Raw genomic sequence first — 19,066 nt, forward strand, 5'->3', positions numbered from 1 at the left:
CGGGCGGCCCCCCGCCGAGCCCCGGCCGCTGCCCTCTGCTGCTCGGGGGCTCGGCGCTGCGGGGCTGGTAGCAAGCTTGGAGCGAGCTGCTGTCTAAGCACTACCTGTCTTTGTCACTTATCCCTGGTTGGCCTACCAGTACAGATGCCCCTTTCTGGGTGTCAAATAAGAGCCCGTAACAGAGCTGTCCAACACGTAATGCATCGCGTTCCCTTTTTGCTCCTGCGTGTTCCCTCATCCTGGGCTGAGAGGTTACTGCTCGCCATGTTATTGCCTCCTTCACAAGGCAGGCATGGGAGCCCGTCCTCCAGCGCTGCCAGTGGGGTAGCACAGCCTGAGTTCAGGCTCGAGCTGGTGAAGCTGCTGGTTCCAAACCTGTATGTCCCCCACCACTTCGGTCCAGGATGCTGACCTGCGTGCAGTTGCAAGGTGTTTTCCTCCAGGCTGTGTGTGCATCTTATTTTCAGATAGCTTCTGTCTTATTTTTGTGGTTCATTCAAAAGCTGAATTCAGCAAGAGATGTTGGGAAAAGCCCCAGCTGAATTTCTTTCTCACTTCTGATACCCAGGTTTCCCCCAGATTGATTTTGGGGGGTGTATGAGTGCTAAGCCTTGGCAAAAGCTTAGGGTAAATTGAATTCTCTCCATTAGGGCAGAGCAGCTCCCTCCCCTAATTTGTCACTCAGCTGGATTGGATCTGTAATTGAAAGATCTCCCCCTAATCTGCTCCACCTGCATGCACCCCTCCCCTGATCTCAGCACTTTGTGAATCCATCAAACTTTCCTCCTTTTGTGTGTGCGCATGTTTTCCTCCTCCTGTTAATAATGCAGCCGAAACTCATCTCCGTCTGTCCGTTCCCCTTCTGGAGAGGCACATTCTCTAGTCTTCATGAGTTCAGTGGCAGCGCACATAATTATGCATATAAGATATAAACAGAGCTGTTTAATTATCCTTCGCCACATCAGTGACAGAGTAATTAACAAACATTGCAAGATCAATGAGGAAAAGTGTGACCTTCAGTTTCCTTTGATAGGAAAGCCCTTGTCGTTCCCAGACACAAGGTGATTGTGCCTGGACTCTGTTTTTAGTTTAATTCCCCCCCATTTGCAGCTTTTATTTGCTACGAAAATGAAAAGGAGGGGAACTTAAATGTAACGAATATGTTACCAAACTGGGGAAAATTAAAAGGAACTGAGGTTTCTCACTGGGGTAGGAGTTCTCAGTAAAATGCCTTTGTAGGGCTGTATTGTCAAAGGATTGTGCAAAAAATGTATAAGCATTCACGGGGGGCTGAAGACTCATTTATGTTTAAGGCGGGTAATGGCACATGCGGGGTCCGGTTTACATATACAGCCACATGGGATTTGACTTGCAAACAGACATGCTGCCAGGTCTTGAGCATCTGTTTCAAGAACCCTGTTATAAATGTCGTTTGCAACGTTTCCCTGGAAAGCACAAACTGAAACATCTCTTGCTTTGGAACGGACAAAGTTCTTTTCCTCTTCTGTCTTTTTCTGTCAATGTTCCAGAAAATGGATTTTAAGCTGTTGATCACCAGGTCCTTTCAGAGCTGATGATCAACAGCTTAAAATCCTTTCAGACCTGGTGTTACTGGGTGCAAGTTTATTCCAGTGAGGTCTGGAACTGCCTACACCAAAAAGGAGGTTTTGTTCCTGTAAGTTGGGGGGTAGCAGGAGGCAGTCAGATCAAAGGAGAGGAATACAGCTCTGCCCTCCTGGGCAATGCGGCTTCAGGGGAGTCATCACAGGAACCTGGTTTTGAAGGTTCTGAACGCCCATTGCTCCCTCTGAGGACATAGAGGATACAGAGCTGGCAGTGCTCAGCAGCATTTAAAATTGAGCCCATACTTCTTTGATCAGCTGGAAACTTGCGTAAAAAGCAGAAGCCACACAGAAAACCAGGTCCTACATCTAGCTGGGCTTTCTTGATCAGTGAGGAAAGTGATCCTGACTATATGGGGCTGAGAAGGGTTCCTGCTTTTTGGAGTCCCTGTGTATACACACACAGCCTGCTTTATGGGGCTTCAGCTACTGCTCGTGTCCTCCAGTAACACCTCCTGTAGTCTAATGCGAAATCCCTGCCACCTTTCTCTCCTTCCAGGGTCAGACAGTGAGGCTTGTTGTGCATCAGGAAGGAGTTTGCAGAGACTTGGTCCATGCTATTCAATCCTCATGCTTTGAAACAAGATGGGGAACATGCATGTATGGCATCCCTGTTTCTTTTCCTGAGCCACCCCTTGGAAACAAGGGACTAATGAGTCAGTGCTCAGTCTTGCCTTATGTGCCTCCCTCTCTGGTACAGCTAGGAAACATGTTCAGGAGTCGCAAAGCTGGTGTCTGTCAGGAGGTGGGTGTCAGAAGCTGATCTGGACATGCGGATACGTTTCTTCATTCACGCACCCTGTCCTGCACACTGACTGACCCATACTTCTCTACACACATTTATATATAGCATTTAGATTTCCCAATACAGACTCTGACACAGATCCTTTTCCACAGTCTCTCACTGACACACACATACCCAGGGAGATTTTCCTGTACAGTCCCATGTTCTTTACTCTGCCTGTTACTTACCTAGTGGACTAAAGTAGTCACCAGGAGCTTTCTCCTGTACAAGCTTTAAAAGTTCTTTCTTTTCTTAGCCTGTTAGGTAAGTCTCTTAGGGAATATTGGACCTGTTTTCAGCAAGAGGGGTTTTCTCTTCATAATTTCCTGGGGAGACTCCACTTGGGAGAACATGCATGATGAGTGCCAATGTCTTGCTCATTACCCCATAGCCCCCAAGTCTGCATGTTTTCTCTCCCAAGCAGAATAAAGGACAGAGCCCTGGCTGGGATGTCCCATCCCCCAGTACTCAGACCTTGCACTCCATTTGGGCTGTTTTGCTTTTCCTTCCATATATAGTGTGCTGCTGCAGGCTATTTTTAGCCCCTTTTTTGCTAGCTTCGGATCCTTTGTGATACGATAGCTGCTCTGAGACACACAGATCTCTGCTCTTTGGCAATGCCCACAAATGGAGAGCAGCGGCAAGGGGAGAGGGAGCCCTTTTATTATCACATAGAAAAGGAGAGAAAAATGTGGTGCAGGGGAGGGGCAAGAAGACCCAGGGACAATGCTTCCTTGTGCCTTCCAGGGCTGTGCACTTTTCACAGGGATTTGTTTCCCAACCGCTGTCCTGCTTCACTTTTGTCTGCATGTGGGTATGGGGAGGGTTTTCTCTCGATTAGGTAGTAATAATTACCTCTTCACTGTTGTTTGAAAGTGCGTTATGAAATGAGTTGGCTGGGTCTCATACCATCTTTGTGGTAAGACAGCTCCCTTCCATAAGGTGCATCCATTTGAAGAGCCTCTAGCTTTCTGATTAGGTGCCTGTGCAAATAAGCGAAGGTTGTCTTGGCTTTAGGGGTTGTGTTGGTGGGCTCATGCCGGGATGAGTGAAGGTAGCGCTTGCTAGGCAGTGAGTAGTGGGAACTGGCCAGTTTCATCTCAAATGTGGATGAGGAAAGACTGAGCAGCGCTGGCAAAGCTGTTGGTCAGGGAGGGTATTGCGATCACCTGGAAACAAATTTGAGCAAAGGAAAAGCAGAATGCAAGGTGTTTTGGGAGATGAGGGGATTAAATCCAGTGTAGTGAAACCTGAACTCAAGCTCAGACTTTGCAAAGCTCAAGAAAGGTTTGAAAACTCCCCCTTTCCTATGGTCTTGGGTTTTGCATCTAATTGTTTGCACCAATTGAGGTCTAGCCACAGGGGTACCAAAGATGCTTTCCAAGACCAGGTGTGCTGATGAGAGAAGTTTAAAAAGGAGGTGGTGTCCTACAATATTCCATTTTCTCCAGTGTTAAAAGAAAATACTAGGTTTCCTTGAATCTCCTCTCTGGATTTGTAATGTCTGTGGGGCCTGAACTGAGCTGGGATTTGTAAAATTGATTTGAGATGTGGGATTGAAAAAGGGGGTCTCCCCTCTTTTCGTGTGCTGCAGGTTAGGATAAAGAAGGAAAGGGGTTGGCTGGCTTTCAGGACAGCTGTTAAAGCTAGTAAAAATCACACTTAATAGTTTAATTTCCTATCAAATCCTCTCTGTGGTATTCTTCTCCCATTGCAGTTTGGCACAGGCTGGCTAGAGTTTTTCTGTGCAGTGCTTGGAAGTCAGGGCATTGTGAAGGAGGCTAGGGGATTGTTTTATAGGTCCAAAAAGAGAGGAAAAGCAGATTTAACAGAAAGAGGGAAGTGTTAGACCCAGTAGGGATTTCATGGGTTTAATCACTTCTGTTGGGTCATAGGGTTACACTGAAATGGACGTGGAGAAGAAAGAAAAAGAGGTAAAAAGGAGAACTGCTTTAAAGCAAGACGAAATTATTTAAAATGTCTGTGTGTGAAAGATAAAGTTGATGGCTTTGGTAGGGTGTTGGAGGGGCCACAGGAGAGGGCCCGGTGGGGCAGCACAGATGAAATGACCCTATGTCTGAGGATGGAGTAATACAGCCTTTCCTTGTGGTTTCCTTCTGACAAGTCTTGTTACTGGACACTGTGGGGCATGATTCTGCATTTAACATCCTTTAAGATTAATACTGACCCATGAGGTTGTGCGAGGACAAAAAGCTACAACCTGAGCCAGACACTGCAGGGGCATTGCCGCCCATTCTGTAAGTAACAGGGTGTTCATTCTGAAGTCAGGCATCCCAAAATCCCATGCAGGATGCTGGGCCCAGAACTGGAAAGTCATTTCGGGCTAAACCAGATCGCAGCACTAAGCAGATGTGTCTTTGTCCTTCTGCTTGCAGGCTTCAGGCATGTTCTTTGCATTGTCTTTCTCACGTACCACGTACACAGGCAACTAGTGCAGCAGCACTTCAGCTACATGAACACAGCTATACCGGGCAATATCGAAGCAGGAATATGACCCTCATGGTCTTGCACGTTTTAGTGCCCGTTGCAGGCAGTCTCTTCCTCCGCATAGTCCTGTGGAAACTGATTTGTGGAAGCCGGTGGCTATTGAACTTCGACTTTGCTCATTGACTGGCTCTTGCGTGGGCAGAAATGCTCTCATGTATGTGCATGCCTGTGCGTATGGCATCATTGGCTGTCAGATCCCCCAAATCCTAGGGGTCCGTTTTCATGCTTTGCATCTGTTGACCTGTTCTGTGGCTGTGTCTTGGTGCCTTCCTTTTCCACTATGTTTCAAGGCAGTGTTGATTTGGTTTGAGCTGGACCCAGTGCCCAGAACCTCCATTCTGCTGCCAATGTACCTGCCTGTGCTGGCTCCCTGTGGACGAGTGTGCTTGCTCATGAGAGCTAGAGTGAGTGATTGGAAAAGATGACGAGGGAGGTTTGAAGGACTCCTGCACACAGTAAATCTTTACTCTGCAGGAGAAAGCAAGAGGGAGAGGAGGAGCGCTGTGTCAGACTGAAGCCTAAATGAGTCCAAGCTGGCACGTCAGAGCAATTTTTATTTCCTCCTTTACACTGATATTGGGTGACCTCCAGATGTGTGTTCTTCCCCGCCTGGTGGCCTGTGAAACTGCCTGAGGGAGTAGGGGAGGGAGGAAGGGAGGGAGAGACCCAAGGAAGGACAGCTTTTGCTCATTCTTCCTCCCTGTGATCACGCTCAGGTAGACTAATCCCTTCCTGTGCCTTCCCCAACCCACGCTCCAGAGAACAGGCTTTCTCCCCCTCCCTGGAGCCCACATCAGGACAACAGCTCTTTCTGTCCTCAGTCAAAATCCTGATGGAGAGGAGGCAGTTCCTTACCCATTTTGCACCTGCATGGACTTTTCCCTTTCCTGGTCTTACTGAAAGCTGTTCCTGGCTGCTCAGGAGGCTGCCTGTAGGTTTCCACAGCCTTTGCTGAACTGTGGCCCCTTTCCACGTGGAGAGTAGTAGCTCTCCAGTCACGGGGATTGAGAAGGAAGGGAGCAAGTTGGGTGAAAAGAAATCTACAAAATTGACAGGGAAGGGAAGGACTGCAACAGCTATGGGGAACTATTCTGTCTTTGTCTTGCCTTCTCTTCTCCACGCCTCCCCTTCCCCCCCCCCCCCCTTCCCCCCCCCCCCCCTTCCCCCCCCCCCCCCTTCCCCCCCCCCCCCCTTCCCCCCCCCCCCCCTTCCCCCCCCCCCCCCTTCCCCCCCCCCCCCCTTCCCCCCCCCCCCCCTTCCCCCCCCCCCCCCTTCCCCCCCCCCCCCCTTCCCCCCCCCCCCCCTTCCCCCCCCCCCCCCTTCCCCCCCCCCCCCCTTCCCCCCCCCCCCCCTTCCCCCCCCCCCCCCTTCCCCCCCCCCCCCCTTCCCCCCCCCCCCCCTTCCCCCCCCCCCCCCTTCCCCCCCCCCCCCCTTCCCCCCCCCCCCCCTTCCCCCCCCCCCCCCTTCCCCCCCCCCCGCTCCTCCCCCCCCCGCTCCTCACTGCCAAGCTTCTCATGCGTAGAGCCTTTGCCGCTCTTCCCCCACCTTAGTTCATCTCCACCTCTGCTGCTTTCCTTCTCTACTCTGCACTTTTCCATTCTGCCCTCCTCCTGCTCCACCCCATACATTGTCTTGCCCTGTTTCCCTTATCCGTTTCACACCATGCTGTCCTGCCTGCTCTCAGCCCTGCTGTTCACCAACACACATGGCATATCTCACATGTTTCTACTTCCCCTTACACACGCAGACACACTGCCGTCTATCCTCTGTGCATATATCCTATGCACATATATATCCTATCCATATACAAACACACACAAGGACAGAACTGTACAAACCTTGGCATATTGGCGTTGGTCTCACTTCCAGTAAAATTACTTTTTCTTCATATTAGGCCAAGGCAAGAGTGCAGAGACATTTATGAAACTTTGTTTAATGTACTGAAAAGCCATCGGCTAGAACATTTAGGAAATTGATTTTCCTGGCATTGATGAACTCTTTTTATTTTACCCCAGTATTAATTACTTTTTTTTTTAAAACAAATTAATTTAAGAGTCGTAAAACCTAACAAGTGAGCCAAACGTCAGTAGATCATGTTCCCCTCTCCCCTTACTCCCCCTCCCTGCTACTAGTGCTGGTATGGGAGGAGAAGAAAAATCAGCGCCTTGCATGACTCTCACTTTGGTTCTCTGTAGGGGAAGCTTCATCGCTGCGAGATTATGCCGCCACCACCATGAATGAGTTCCTGGGCATGTTCGGCTATGATGATCAGAACATGCGGGATGAGCTGGCCCGCAAGATCAGCTTTGACAAGCTGAATGCTGCTACCTCAGAGGCCACTGCGACTGCTGCCTCTCTCCCTGGCGAGGACGCCATGAGCAAACGAGCCCGCTTCTCCAAGTATGAGGAGTACATACGCAAACTGAAAGCTGGAGAGCAGCTCTCTTGGCCCATGCACTTGGCCAAATCTGAGGAGTTGGGCTCCAAGCTGGGCAAAGAAACTTCCTCAGTGCTGGCACAGCCCATTCGGGTGCCAGGTCCAGATGCCTCCATGCTGACGGAGACCAAAGCCACCATCCTGCCGCTGCCCTCTCCCAGCAGTTCCCAGATGCAGGGCCTGATGTCACGGGCCTCTAAATATGACTTCTTCATTCAGAAGCTGAAGACGGGTGAGAGCATTAGGCCACAAAATGGCAACACTTACAAGAAGGCCTCTAAGTATGACCTAGAAAACGTCAAGTACTTGCACCTTTTCAAGCCTGGAGAAGGAAGCCCAGATATGGGAGGAGCCATCGCCTTCAAGACAGGCAAGGTAGGCCGGCCTTCCAAGTATGACGTGAGGAACATTCAGAAGCTTACTCCAGTAAAAGCTCCAACACCCAGCCTGGCCCCTGCTCCCCTTGCCAGTACCCCCAGCAGCACTCCTGTGGCTGGGCCAGAGCAGTCCGTCTCATTGCCATTCAACACTCCTGAGTACCTGAAATCAACTTTCTCCAAGACAGACTCCATCACAACTGGAACAGTCTCTACAGTAAAGTAAGTGTCCTTCCACTTTTCTTATCTTTGTGTTAGTGGGGGATCATACCTAAAGTCTGTGTGTGGATCAGTGGGCAATTCCAGTTTGTGAGATGATAAATACTGCACTGTTCGTGTGATGTTTCTTTTTGCTCTCTGTTGGAGTGTCTGCTCCTCTGTTGCACCTACATCTCTATATTTGCACTAAGGATGTGGCCTGCCATCAGCAGTCACAGCCATGAATCTAGAGCCCACTAGTTCCTGGGTTCATATGTTAAAATGAAAGATGAAGGAACATGGTGCTGTCAGCACTCTAAGGTCACGGTTGTAACTACTTTACTTTCTTCTTCTTCCGGTTCGCCAGGCATCCAGCTGTGCCTGTAGGAGAACCTGATTCTTGCTTCCATTTAACTCAATGGCAAAACTGCTGACTTCACTGTTAGCAAGATGGGGCTTTTTGTTTGTCCCAGAACTCAGAAGACATTTTGGTGCCTAATTCCCATCAATTTTCATAGGAGTTAGGCATATACATACTTCTGTGGGGCCAGGCCTGTGTCTTCTCAATTTGCTTGTTCCTTACACAAATAGATGTACTGGGCAAACTCATTAGCCCAATTACCACTAATAACCTCCTACACATACGTTGCTGGCAATCTCTGCAGTGATGCCATTGACTGAATAGAGATATCTGAAGGCCTTGCCAAACCTTGGATTACTTTTTAATGTGGCTTCCAGAGGTGGTAGCTGTAGAAAAGCTACGTATGTATGTGAGGCTGCAAACAGGGAGGAAGGAAGGGACTTCTCTGCTTTCTTGTCACAGTTTGGATTGACTTGTTTCTCATTGTGGACCTGGGGCTGTTGTGAGCTGTGAATCCCATGGGGTCATTTGTAGTAAGTCTAGGACCTCTAGCCTGCACTTCTGTGGCAAATGCCATCACACGCACCCTAGTACTTTGCCCTCTGGTAAGGAGGAAGGCTGTTTTATGTGGACCTAGGAGGCCTTGGGCTGAATCCTCACTCGAATGCTCTTTGCAGTCTCAGGCAAGTCTGCATCCCCTGCTTTCCATGTTTCCCCACCTGGAAGGCAGAGCTAATGATACCTGTCTTCCATGTGAAACAGTCATTTCCCAACTGCCTGCAGACAGATTTGGGAGCTCTGTGGTTAAGGTGTAGGGGAAAGGGCAGAGGATTATTAACATTTGCATCTGACCCCCGCTCAGGATGAACCCTATATGTGCTCCAGATGGCAGGCAGGGACTCCTATTACTAAAAAACACTTTGGTGTAAATATTCCTGTAGGCACAGTGCCTTGTTGTGATGGGTGACTTGGCCAGGGACTCAGTGTGCCTGAAGAGTCTGCAGAATGCTCAGCTGCCTGGAGTTCAGTGGCTATCCTAGAGCTGTGCTTGGGGGGCTGTGAGCAGCTCTTACCTGCTTTGGTGTTGCACTGGGATCCCAGTTTGATTTCTTTCTCTTGCTCATTTCCTGCTGCTTGCAGGTGTGGGTTTGCAGCACCATGGTGATCCCTCCTCTAACCACAGGACTTCCTCAACTGGGGCATCATGGTGGGGCTGCAACAGGAATGGAGGTGACCAGGGCCTTCAACCTGGCAGTTCCCAGTGTCCTGGTCACACACTGGAGTACAGAAGGGGCTCTGGTCCCTTCTCCTTCAGGCTGCTTACTAGATACAGGCTTTCACGATAAAAGAAAGCAGACCATTAATTGTGCTGGTGGAGGAAGTGCTAACTGTGGTATCTGGGACCTGGCTTTCCACTCACAGTCCCCACTGGACCAAATAACCTGGCAGGAATTACCCCTTACTCTCACACATATGCACATATACCCTAGCCATGGGTTTAAACTCTCTAACATCTAATGCTATTAACCTGCCCTGAACTAATCTACCTACTTCAAGTGAACTCTGTACGAAAGTGTCCTTGTTTAAACCAGGCTACAGAGCAGTCATGAGTAGGAGTGGAGGTTGGGTGGGGGCAAAACTGAGAAGGAAGACCACGTACAGCCTGTCTGACATTGTGTTGGTGTATGCCACTGTCTCTTAGGTAGACTGGAGTCTGGCCCTGTATCTCTTTTTCCTCTTGCTGAACTCATTGAGGATGTAATTTTTGTCTGCTTCCTAATGATATTAAGTAACCCAGGCTTATGTGGCAGTTGGATTGGTCTTCTCATTGATTAAAATACATAAATACCTTTGCTGCCCCATCTGTCTATTGGAGTTGGGGTATCTGTGTGAAAAAAGAGGCAATTAAAGCCCCATCTAGGGGGCTGTAGCCACGTTGTCCAGACCAAGTAGGAGTTCACTGTGCCTGCTGGCCATAGGAAATGTGCAGTAGCTCACAGCCTGGGTGAAGCACAGAGACTCTTTTCCCACAGGTGAGCCTATGGCAGATGTATCTCAATGGCCTTTCTGTGTACAAAAGGGCAGTGTTGCAAGGTGCTTCAGGGAGGTCTTTGTTTTCACGTGGCCATCGGTTCTTTGTATATGGGTATTTAGTTTTTTCTGTTGAAAAATACGTTTTCATGGTTGGTCTTCTCAGTGTCTCCAACAAACTGAACTGAGCCCTGCAAAGAGGGAATATGCAGGAGGGGTGGTAGGCAGACTGTACGGTTCCCTAGGAAAAGAAGGTACAGGATTTGAAGGGTAAGGGGGAGGGAGGTTAAGACACCCATAGGTGTCTTTGCTGGGTACTCTTCCATGGGCCCTCTCCTGATGTGTCAGTGGTGTGTGAGAGAAATAAGGAGCTTAGACTGTCCTCTGTTCCTGCCTGCTAACCAGCTCTGCCCTGTGTGTTTCTCATTAGGAACGGATTACCCACTGACAAACCAGCTGTCAGCGAAGACGTAAATATTTACCAGAAGTATATTGCCAGGTAGGCAGAACTTTTGACTTTCTTTGGGAGAGGGCTGGAAGTAAGAGGGTGGAGTGGTGGTGGGAGAGATGAGGTCTTGTCCATCTGGATCAAGTGTTTAAACCAGTCATTGGCACTTCCATTTCCCTCTGGCATCTGTACTTGCTCTGTTCCCCTGCTTGGGAGAGCAGTAGCTGTGAAAGGTGTACAAGCATGCCAAGAGCATACTCGGCTCCCCAGAGCTGTTAGACTTTGTGACAAATAGTGGAAAAATCTTTCACTGCACAAGCCCAGGATTTAAATGGGAGCGCTGTCTCTTGACTGTCGTTCTTTCTGTCCATTGCTGTGCTGTCTCCAGCCTTTTTCCCCTACCATGTCCAGTGCCTACCAGAGGCAAGCAGAGAACGTCTCACCTCTGAGAATCTAGGCTGGAGGAATTCACAAGTGACTCGAGTTTAGGCAGGTCTTGGCATCAATGTGGGATGTTTATCCTAGAACATTTTGCAGCTCATTTATATAAGAGACCCTCACTGAATAAGGTACAGACTAGGGCACCTTATCACAGCTCTGGGCAAGCATAGGTCAAGAATGAGCAATGCTGAGAGGGAGCCCAAGGTTGTTGTGGTGAGACAGAGTGAGTAATGCCATGAGAGCCAGAGGGGCAGAGGAGATTACTGAATAAAACCTGCCTGTAAAACAGGTGTAGCTCACGGTCTAAAGGGTCCATCACCAAGCCTTTGCCCCTGGCCTGTTGAATCCTCCATCTGTACTGTGAGGAAGCTCACTAGGAAAGCCCCTTGTATACAGAAAGACACCAGTCAGGGAAGCAAGCAAACACTTCTCTCCAGAGAGAAAACTGAAGGGTTTGTTCCCAGCAGCACTTGGGCACTTATTACAAGAGGGGAGGGAAACATGTACTGTGCTTTCCCACCTTGCCAGAGTCTACAGAGAGTCTCTCTGTGGGAGGCAGTCAGCTGCTAGGAAGGTGCAAGGGAAGATCTTGGCACATCAGCAGGGGAAAAGGGTGGGAACAGTGCTCTTCCTAGCTGGAGAGCGGAACAAGAGGTGATTTCCCTTCCATCCCTTTTGCCCAAATCCCTGATGTAGGAGAAGGGGGCAGAAGACCACATGGGAAGAGAGGGCAGTTGCACCACCACATGCAGCTCCTCAAGCAGCAGTGCCTCTAGTGCACGTGGCAACTCACTGCCTCCTGGGAGAGTATAGGAATGAAAGCAGGGGTTTAAGCCCATCTTTGCATGGGGCAGAAGGAGCAGCACCCTTTTATTGCTGAGATTGCAGGAATTGCAGAGCTTGCAGTGAGAGAGGAGATGCCACCCTTTCTGTCCCCAGTTCCCCTCTCAAGCAGAGAACTGTATAAACACTTCACCCACATCCACTCTTCGTAGCGCTCTGCAAGCCCCTTCCCCTGGGTCAGGTAGGTAACTGAGGGAAGCTTGTGAGATAGCTAAGGGACACCACATCCTGCTTAAAAAGCTCTGCAAGCCGCCCGTTGGCAGCACAGCCACTTCCCTTCAATTTACACACAATTTTAAAAACAGTTTAAAGCCTTAAAATCAAGGGGTGGGGGGAGAGAGACACTGTATGTCTGTACTGCATAATTAGCTTAATGAGTTTGCCAAAGCCACTGCCAAAAGCTGCCCAGGGATAATCCATTCTCTCACACAACAAAACAAAACCTCTTACTTAGCTAGTTTGGGTTGGGTTGTTCCCCCCCCCTGTATATTTATAATTAAAAAATAAAAAAAAAAGACCACAGAAAAAATTATTATTATTGTTGGGTTTTCCCCCCCCCCCCGTATATTTATAATTAAAAAATAAAAAAAAAAGACCACAGAAAAAATTATATTATTAGTGCCTCAGCAGATGGTGCTTCTGGCAGCACTTGCTTAAATATTAAATACTGTGTGGGTTTCCTCCCCCCTTGCAATTGGGGTGGGTTTTTTTTTTTTCTTCCTTCTTTCACATCATCGTTACAGGGTAATGAGTCTGTAAACACTCTCTAAGCATGCTGACTTCTTTATTTCTTATTTTTATTATTATTTATTTATCTTGGTTTTTCTTTCTAACTCTTGCCAGATCAAGAGTAGTTCTTTCTGGCCAAAAAAAAAAAAAAAAGTGAACCAATTAAAGTAAGGGAAGGGGGAGGGGGTTGTTCTTGTGAAAATGAATCTATGTGCCTGTATGGACAATTGAGGAGTTTGGATTCGCATATCAGCATGATTAAATGGTCTGTGAGTTTGCTTGTTTCAGGTGTGTGTGTTTGTGTCTGATCATGTGCATGGAAATTGTGGGTACGTTCATGTAAATTAAGAGGGGTGTTGATGTACCTTAGAGTATGTGCATGTAAATGTGCGCGTGTGTATGCGTGTAAGTGTGCGCTGTGTAAGCTTTCCTGTTATGAAAAAGCTAAACAGATGCTGTGCTTTAAAAATTAATAGCTTTGAACTGTTTCAAGTGTCAGAAGAAACACAGGATAAATAATAACCCTTTAGGAGCCTAACCTTACAGACTGAAAGAGCAGAATTTCCCCTTTGTGGTGTGTTTGCTGCTTCCCTCCTTCCCCAAGCACACGGTTTGGTAGAACACTTGCCTCTCCCTTCCTGCGCTGTGGACACCACACACACACCTTTCTGTGGCACGTGGAAGGGAGGGTAAGAGTTTGAAGTGCTGGAGTGCTTGTTTAGCTGTTGCTTTTAAAGCTGAGCCCGTGAGTTAAGCCTGCTAGGATGCTTCAAGTAACTCATCCCATACAGTCAGATCTCTTCGGTGTCTGGCCCTTCTTTTACTGCAGTTGGCATCTCTGGTCATTTTGCAGCCTCACTTTCAATAATATTTTGGACTGCTTTGCTTCAAAGGTGTATATTTGTCAGCAAGGTCTTCATCTTCCTCTTCTCTCTGCCTGGCCTGCGCTCCACAGTTCTCCAGCCCTGCACAGCCCTTTGCTCTCTCTTCCCCATCTAATCAGTAGAATAGGGAGGAAGCTTTCCACAGAGCAGTTTCTTTCCTTTAAAGCTGCTGGTGGTGGTGCTGCTGACATAAAGCCCTGGACTAGCCGGACCAGTTGGTTTGATCTGCTGCCGAGCTGCGTGAACCTGGTTAATGCCATGGTGACTCAGGCTGCTGCCTATGCCCTGTACTAGCCTCACAGTTGCCCAGGTGTTGAACAGGAATCGCTTCCTCTGCTTTCAGTTCCACACCTTTGTTTGTGCAGCCAGCCTTGCTGTTTGCCTTGTGGTTTGTTTCTTCTCCGCTGCTGAGGTTTGTTCCAGTTTCTCGATCACTTGTTCTGACGTGATCCTGATTTCCTGCAGTATTTCTTCTCCTTCCCCAGGGAGAGGCATGTCTGCTCCTGGCATCTGTCCCTGTCTCCCTTTGTGAATGCTGAGGCAAAGAAGTCATTTAATTTTTTAGCAATGTCTATCTTTTCTGTCAATTAAGTCCCCTTTCCATCTCCTAGAGGCCCTGCTGTCTCCACAGTTGACCTCCTCTTCCTTATTGTGCTTCAGAAATGCCTTATTTAGTACTGCTTTTCATCCTGACTTTTTCTGTCCTGTAGCTTAGCATTACCTCACCTTATGATGATCCATAATCTTCCCTGCTCCTGCCCCATTCCTTGGTTGCCCCAGGACACCCTCACTCCTCTCATTTTTCCTTTTTACCCATTGCCCTTCCTTGTTTCTTTCCCATGCCCTTTATCATATGCACTCCTGCTGTGTTTAGCACTAAGTGACGTGAGGAACCTTTGAGGAACCTTTGAGCAGATGGTGCTTTATCTTTGAATGTTTCCCCTCTGAGTCCCCTTCTCTCCACTGCTTTTCCCTTTCAAGCCCTTCAGCTCTTCCAGGGTCCTCTAGAATATACATCAGAGAGTTCATTGCACTGGTTAGCCCGTTACTGGATCGTCCCCTTTTGCCAGTTACTGATGTGTCTATCTGTCAATAACATTCTATGTACTGTCTGTTCGTATGTAGATATTATATGGCCTTTCTGGTTTTTTTTTTCCACCCTGTGTGCCAGGAGTTTCCAAATTTGCTGTGTGGAATGCTCAATGGTAGCCTGCAGAAATGGATTAGGTGCATGTTGTTGGCTGTTGCTTCTTGTGTCCTACTTTTAATTGCACTCAAAGGCAGGGTGAAAACCCTGTTCTTTTGCACTGCACTATTTTTGTTGTGAGCAAATACTTGTATCCACATGGAAAATAATGATCAGCAGAGCTGTCGTGCATGGGAGAAGATGTGGACACAGGGTCGAGATGGTCTGCCTGTAATGCTTCATTCTGTTTTTGTTGATCAATCTCACCTATCTTTCCATTGATCTGTCCATCTTATTGAAAGTTCCTATATAATCTTGCCATGATCATCTTCTATCTGTGTGGCTCACCATCTAGTCCAGTGGTTTGCAATCTTCTCTGTAGTGTGACACCATACTGTGATTAAAAAAAAGTCTTGAGACATAACTCGTACAAACAAATGAATGCTTGAGCTTTTCTGAGGTCCTACTAGATGGGCGTATACCTAAAATTTAGAATCCATATTTGACCGATGTTTATTTGTCGTCTTCTGGCATGGGAGATTTCTGAAACTCACTGCTGTGGTATCTAAACTCACACATGAGAATTTTAGAATTGTATGATATTTAATTGAAGGAACCCTCCTTTCTTACTCTTCCCCAAGTAAGCAACTTAGATAATGGAGATGAATTTCAAAGGGAAAGACAGACAGATTAGGGATGTACAAGACCTGAATGATCCTGCTCAAGAAGCACCTTTAAATAGTGACAAATAAGAAAAGGAAGGTGGGAGGATCACCATCCTTGGAGGGGATAAAGGAGATGGGGTTTAATGCCATAAACATGTGGGATGAAAGCAGGAATGGGACATACTTTATTTGTACCTTGCTTATAGGCGCTACTGTCAGGACACCATTTCATTCTCTCTCCCTTTCTTTCTTCTGTCCCCCCCTCATGTTTGCAGGTTCTCTGGCAGTCAGCACTGTGGACATATACACTGTGCATACCAGTATCGAGAACATTACCACTGCCTTGACCCAGAGTGCAACTACCAGGTAAAAGAATGGTAAAAAGTTATCAGTGCAGCGACCTGAATGTAAAGGGCTACCACCTAGGGCAGATGTGTGTCCTCCTGTGCTTTCCTCCCCCATGCATGCACATGCCTCTTCACTTTTCCACTCTGAAAGAAGAGGGCAAGATATATTTTGAACTTACTGGAATCCTATTTTGTTCCCATTTAACCCAATCTAACACCATTTAACCAAACCCAGACCACTATAACAAAGAGCAGAATATAGATCAGCTCAAGTCAGTGGGAGCTACTCCAGATTTACATCAGTGAAACCAAGAGAAGAAATTCTGCTGTGTTACAAATTGTGCCTGAAACCAGGGAATGCTGATCTGTTAGTCTGTCTCTTTCCCTCCTGCTGCCCGAGTGACATTGTAGCAAGCAGTATCTGCAACAAAACACCCAATAAGACCAGCAGCAGTCCGGTATTCGTGGGGAAAGCGTGGGGGCAGGAGCATGTGCGATGCTGTAATTACTGGGAGAATTGCCAGGGTAGCAACGTCACGCCAGCCGAGTCACGTGCTGTGTTTGTTTACCCTCTTCCCAGGTCTGTGAGTTTGACACTGCCATTTCTGTGGTCAGGCTGCATGTGTGTAAGTGGGAATCCCAGAGTTTGCCTCTACTGTGCACGAGACACAGCTTCAGCTCTACCCCAGGAGACCTTTGGGTCTCAAAGGAATGAGTCTGACCACAGCATAGGAAGTTGATCTGCTGAGCTTGACTGTGGGTTTCTATTGATCAAAAGAGAGTTTGTCTCTGGGATGCATGTAGTGGTCCTCCTAGCCCAGCATTTGGTAATCGAGATGAGTCTGTCCCAACTGTGACACGGATCTCTCTGCACCAGAAAGAGAGAAATACAAAGGATGGGAAGACAGAAAAAACTATTGTTATGATTGGCCTCATGATTATTTCCTAAGGAGTCTAGAAGCTGCTTGCAAAGGAGCTGTCTGGTCTCCCAGGGAATAAGGATTTAGGCTGCTTTTTAAAATGCAAATTATTTTATGGCTGAGATATATTTTAGAATAAGTAACGCTCTGTAATAAGTGGGCACAAATTAACAATGATTGGCAATAGCAATCCTGTATATACGCCCTGGGAAATCATACCTCCAGCCTCCAAGGGATTCCTGTTGAAATCTATATCCATATATTCCTGTGCCAATACCAACGAGATTGATCAGGATTGATATTATAGGAGGAAAGAGTAGAAGCAATAATCATTTGTTTCCTATGAGGGAGACTAGAAAAGTTGTTAAACATTAGAATACAGGCCTTTTCAATTACTCCTCAAAATAAATGGATATTGATTTCTTTTTAAAAAAAATCAGATTTACTTTCCCACCTTCGCTGTTAAATATTGATGTCTGTGGGAAATAGAAATGAAAAGCTTCATTTTAAAGGCACTTAGCCTGTTCTGACAGTGGGGTACCCCTTCATAACTTCAAGCAGGTAGACGATGAAAAGGATATTCTGGTCATACAGATTTAGCTCTAAGCTCTACTGCCATTTTTTTCTGTGATTGGAAGAAAGTTCTGTGTCCCTGTTTTCCTAATAAAGCCATCCTACCTTGTAGGGGAGGCAGAAGACTTACAATGGGAAGATACTATAAAAGAGCAGTGTGTTTTTTCCAGTTTCTAGTCTGACATGAATGTGGTAGCCGGTGTCTTGCTAACCACTACAGTGAGTGATTTGGAAGCTTGGATTACTCTCTGTTTAGTTCACTGGTTTGCTTTCTAACTATAGCAGTTCTTGAGATAGTAGCAGCTAAAATTATGTTAGAAGAGTTGCAGTCTTAAAGCTGCAGGGAGCATATTCTGCACATCACCCCAGTGTCATGTTTACTCTACAACTTTTCATGTGTAGATACTTTCCCTTTACCAAGAAGATACATGCGTGCAATTCCTCTTTAATCTGACTCTCTTGGGGTGATTACTGCTGAGATTTAAACTCCTGGTACCATAAATTTATTAACAACAACAACAACAACAAAAATACCCTGCCCCCAGGATTACTCACCCACTCCCATCACGTGTGTCTCACTGTCTGTCTCTGTATCTCTCCAGAGATTCACTAGTAAACAGGATGTGATTCGGCATTACAACATGCACAAGAAACGTGATAATTCCCTCCAGCACGGCTTCATGCGCTTCAGCCCCTTGGATGACTGTAGCGTGTACTATCATGGCTGCCACCTGAATGGGAAAAGCACACACTACCACTGCATGCAGGTAACAGCTGGACTGGGGAATAGGTGGTAGCACACGAGGCAAATGAAGAGCCATTGTTTGAGCTGTGTCCTTTTTGGGGTGGACTGAAAGGATTCTTGAGTTCAGGCAGCCCAACACTTCCTTGTTAGAGAGCAAGGGGCTGCCCTGAGGCAAAGGGGTGACATTCGTAGCCTCCCTTGCTCACTTCTGATTCAGGCATCTCTTTGAAGAGTCTGTGCCCTGTCCTTACAGTACTTGCCCTGCCAAGTGTTGGGAAGGGCGAAGGGAAGCACCATTCTCTGTTTTTAGAAGCCTTGTGCATGCAGTGAGGCAAAGCAGCTCTCAAGGTTTTCTCACAGTCTTGGACTTCACTTGTTCAAACAAGCCCCGTTCTCTGAGATTCAGGGACCTCTCTGCAATGCCACTGCACTGCCTCTACCCAAATCTGATCTGTCACTCCCTTGAAATCAGACTTTTCTGTGACACATCTGCCCTTTAACACTGGGTTAATTTCCTCCATAATCAGTTTCTAAAGTAATTAAACTTTAACGTCACATATCTAGACTTAACACCCCTGGTTCTCCATCTCCTTCACCAGTGGTACTGGAGTTTACTTGTCTGTGGTGTAGGCTGGGAGCTTTGTTTCAAGAGCCAGCCAGGCTTCAACAGCAGCATAACCAGAGTTGGAGTTGCTGCATAGATGTAACTGTGATGCCTTTACTGTTTTTAGACATGGACACACCAGATTGTTTGGGTCTTACCCTGATCATTCTTCAGATTTGAGGGTTTGATATGTACTTGTTTCATTAGAATTGTGGCCTAAACCATTGCCATGAGAATGTGCTAGTTACAGAGTAGTCAGGTAACCCTTGGTGAAAGCTTTTCTGTTCTGAAAACTCAGGTCTCGCTTCCTGCCCTATCTCAACAGTTTTAAGACCCCAGTTAAAGTCACAAGGCCTTAATCAC

The 19,066-nt window shown here is 47.3% G+C and overlaps 1 protein-coding gene across 5 annotated transcripts in view; it reads left to right on the forward strand.

Annotated features, from left to right (window-relative positions):
• CASZ1 (castor zinc finger 1) overlaps positions 1 to 19,066 on the forward strand; it is a 247,674-nt gene that overhangs the window by 197,580 nt on the left and 31,028 nt on the right. For all 5 annotated transcript variants that reach the window (XM_009289629.1, XM_009289632.1, XM_009289631.1 and 2 more), the window contains 4 exons: positions 7,110 to 7,950; positions 10,749 to 10,817; positions 15,790 to 15,880; positions 17,957 to 18,121. In XM_009289629.1, coding sequence (XP_009287904.1) covers positions 7,110 to 7,950; positions 10,749 to 10,817; positions 15,790 to 15,880; positions 17,957 to 18,121 — 1,166 coding nt within the window. The remainder of the gene's footprint in view (positions 1 to 7,109; positions 7,951 to 10,748; positions 10,818 to 15,789; positions 15,881 to 17,956; positions 18,122 to 19,066) is intronic.

The sequence above is a fragment of the Aptenodytes forsteri genome, unplaced genomic scaffold, assembly GCF_000699145.1.
Source record: "Aptenodytes forsteri isolate BGI_AS27 unplaced genomic scaffold, ASM69914v1 Scaffold61, whole genome shotgun sequence".
Classification (NCBI taxonomy): domain Eukaryota; kingdom Metazoa; phylum Chordata; class Aves; order Sphenisciformes; family Spheniscidae; genus Aptenodytes; species Aptenodytes forsteri.